The 3,738-nt window shown below is 31.2% G+C and overlaps 1 protein-coding gene across 1 annotated transcript; it reads right to left on the bottom strand.

Moving 5' to 3' along the window:
* Positions 1,755-3,223, bottom strand: LOC104767223 (1,2-dihydroxy-3-keto-5-methylthiopentene dioxygenase 1). Its single transcript, XM_010491265.2, has 6 exons — positions 3,104-3,223; positions 2,799-3,008; positions 2,549-2,663; positions 2,336-2,460; positions 2,168-2,238; positions 1,755-2,043 (listed from the first exon to the last, which is right to left on the bottom strand). The coding sequence occupies exons 1-6, from the start codon at positions 3,119-3,121 to the stop codon at positions 1,980-1,982; spliced, it is 603 nt and encodes a 200-aa protein (XP_010489567.1). The 5' UTR covers positions 3,122-3,223; the 3' UTR covers positions 1,755-1,979.

Below are 3,738 nucleotides of genomic sequence, written 5' to 3'. Positions count from 1 at the left end.
AAAAAAAAAAAAAAAAAAAAGATATTCTAAATTAATCAAATGTAGAAATCACATCACACAAAGTCACAACACACACATCACGTCTTGCATTCAATTCAGGATCTAACACATAAGATCTAATCTTTAATCAGTTCAACACAAATTATGACATCAATATTTATAACCACCAAAAGCCAAAATGGCTTTAACTTCATAATTAGAACTACGTACTTCTGTCTTTTGGCGATCGATGTAATTAGCCAAAGCTAATAAAGGTTTAACTTTACTCGAATCAAATCCTTGAATCTTATATAACTTTACTCGAATCAAATCCTTGAATCTTATATAACTTTACTCGAATTAAATCCTTGAAGCTGTTCTTGAGCATCTCTCAACAACTTCTCTACCAACTCTTTAGATTAAGACCCATTAGTTTTGGATATATGTCGGTGCCGATCATATCTTTTCCTACTGATTTTCCTAATTCCTCCAACGATATTGTCACATCCAAAATGATATCAACCAATGAGACATAACAATATCTTTTGATTAAACGTGAAAGATAAAATCGCCTTTTCGCCGAGAAATTAATGATATGACTTACTGAATTAAGTTTTTTAAATCATAGGTAGTGATTGGAAGCTTATAAAAAGCGGTTTTCATTCATTTTTTTGTCAAAACAGCACTTCAACACCCAATCACAATTTTATGTGCTAAATTTGCGTTTTTTCAAAATATAAAAATAAAATTGGGATTGCGGATTTATTTGATAGATAGTAGGGTGAACCGTTTTTTCAACAACCAGAAGTCTTTATCTAGCGGTATTTTGAAAAACGCATAGGGTAATATAATTTACTTTTTCTTTTCTTTTTTTATTTTTACTTTTTAATTACTAAAAGCAGTAATTTATTCTACAAAGAAAAAAACTTTCCTATTCTACCAAAAAAAAAAAAAAAACTTTCCTATCTTTTGCGTAGCTCTCATATCTCACTTAAATAACTTTTTGTAATATTTATATGTATACCTTTAAAAAAACTATTAGATAACATTTGATTTATAATGTATTGTTAATGATTTAATACAAAATACATTTTTAAATCATTAGAGATTCAATTTCTATGTTAACAAGTATAGAAATTATTATAACAATATGTAAATCATTACAGATTCAGATTCAATATGTAAGATGTATGATTGAAATTTAATTTTATACAAATTTTGATATTTAAAATTCATAAATGATATATTAAAAATGTATGTTTGTTAACATTAAACTGAAAACTTTAATTTATATTTACAATTAATATATTAAAATATATTTTTCACACTATATACTGTTTTTTCACCAATCAAACAATTATATTAATTATAATATTTGTACCGCTTATTCTAATTATAATATTTGTACCGCTTATTCTAAAACCGCTATTATTTTTTCACCAATCAAACATTACTTTGATCCGCTTATTTTGTAATAACCGCACTTGTCCCGTAAATATATTTTTCCCGCATGAACCGCAGTTGAATCGTACCGCACTATAAAATTGTTTGTCCCGCACAACCAAATATGCTGTCACCATTCGGACCCATAGTTTTAAAGCAATTATTTTCAACATTTATATGATATATACTTATTAAACCATTGTAAAGCATCATTGACATTTAGAATAAGGTCTTTTATATATTTGCAAAATTAGATGGTAAGTTAACTTTTGTTTCGTTTTTCTTCTAATTTTTAAGTTGACACTAACATTTCCATTTTCGTTAAAACCAAAAAAAAAAAAACAGTTCCATTTTCCTCCAAATATTACCGAACAGACTTACAGACATAAAGAGGGTAAGTTACAAGTTCACATGCCATATAACATTACAACACAACAATAATGTCAAAGACGCACGAAACCAATGTGTCTTCAGTTTCAGTGGTAAACATAATAAAGCATAAAGACAACATCTCAACATATGTTTAGCTTATAAAAATCTGATGCCTGAGAGTCCCTCTATGCTGAAGCGTCTATGGTACGGTCTCCAAGCACCTTCACGAATGTATCCATATACGCTTTCCTGTAAAATAGCCGTTTCAATACATAAACAGTTGTTTTCGCCTCTTTGCTTGAATATACAACTGTAGAGTAAGCTAATTTTGTTGAGACAATATACATGGGAGAGAAAGAAATTGGTGTTGTACCTCGCAGGAAGATGGTCGTGTGGGCGATTGTAAGGAGTCCACACTGGTCCACCCACGAAAAGCCGCATTGCCTGTTCAGCAAGAGAAATTCCAAATTTTCTAGTTAAGCAACCGTAAACATATGATGAATTAATTAATAACTAGATTAAGAAGCTTATAAGATTGAACCTTCATGTAGTTGCCTGTGTCCACGGTGAATCGATGATATATTCCAGCAGGAAAAACTATCATACCTCCCTTCTTTACCCATACTCTAATCCAAACATCATTGAGATCCCTCACATCAAAGTATCCTTTAATTTTTTTCCAATAAAAGAAAAAAACATGAGGACTATATTGAATTAATTCAAGTAAAGCAGCCAATAAAATAAAAGTACCTACCACTTCCTGCGAGGCAGTAACGGATCTCTTCATCAATGTGTAAATGTTCTTCAAAAAACATCTTTACTTTTGCTTCATAGTTTGGAAGCTTTCCAGGGCATACCTCACAAATGTCCTGAAACCAAACATGTTTCTCCCATCAAACCAAGACGTGAACACAAAAAAAAAATGTTTGCAAATCAAAAATAAACATTTTAGAAAAAAAAAACATAGGAAGATATAAAAAGCCATCAAATAAAAGGTCACAAACCATGTAGGAGTAACCACGAGATTCGCGGATCTTTTTCAACTTCTCATCGTTTTCATAGTTGTCGGCGTCAAGTCTCCAGCTAAGTACTCCAAGCTCTGCAAGTTTGTCCAAAGTAACAAACTCCTTAGGATCCTTGTGGTGAGGAAGTTTCTGACCCTCATCGTAATTATCATCCAAGTACCAAGCTTGAATCACTTCTTCTCTTTGATCCTAAGCACACACACACACACACAATGTGAAACTAGAAAACATCAATCTGATCATGCTAAGCGAAAACACATCAAAATAGGAAGAGTTTCTGTTACCTTAACGGCTTCACCCATGGTTAATAATTGCTCTTTTGTTTTCAAGAAAGAAGAAAGAGTGTACTCATTTATATAGATAAGAAATGAAACCGCTGTCAATTTTTTCTGTGTGCAAAAAAGGTAACGTAAAAAAACTCAAAACCACTCTTTCACTTCTCAGGGCACCTTAATCGAGATGAAAATGACGCTACGAAGCTTCAAGGATATGACGAAGATGAGGTGACGTCACCAAGTCTCACGACTTCTATTTACTTTATTTGCACATGTTAAATACATTTTTTTTGTTTGGGGTGCAAATTGCACTTTTTTTAAATACAAGATGCATTATTATATAAGATATATAATGTAAACACAAGAAAAATGCATTATTCTTAACTCAACTTGTTCATCACTTTTCCCCTCTTCTCTTATCCACCGGCTCCACTTTCTCATTTCTTTGTTATTTTAACAATGGTGGCAAGAAATTGCAATCAAGTTGTCGACAAAAATTGGCTAAATTAGCACATGCATGGACAACTAGTTGTTTTTCAAACTTGCTTTTATCCTCCTCTTAATTTTGTTTAAATAGTTTTAATTTATAAACATTTTCCAATTAATAAAAAGACCTTAGTCTCAACTCTCAACTACCCATTATA

The sequence above is a fragment of the Camelina sativa genome, chromosome 19, assembly GCF_000633955.1.
Source record: "Camelina sativa cultivar DH55 chromosome 19, Cs, whole genome shotgun sequence".
NCBI classification, from domain to species: Eukaryota; Viridiplantae; Streptophyta; class Magnoliopsida; order Brassicales; family Brassicaceae; genus Camelina; species Camelina sativa.
Note: the sequence above shows the minus strand (reverse complement) of the source record. Positions and strands in the feature narration are given on the sequence as shown.

Coding starts and splice junctions, on each gene's coding strand:
- LOC104767223 (XM_010491265.2), bottom strand. Junction 2,664..2,798: donor CTCGTGGTTACTCCTACATG/GTTTGTGACCTT, acceptor GTTTGGTTTCAG/GACATTTGTGAGGTATGCCC. Junction 2,461..2,548: donor TTACTGCCTCGCAGGAAGTG/GTAGGTACTTTT, acceptor AAAAAATTAAAG/GATACTTTGATGTGAGGGAT.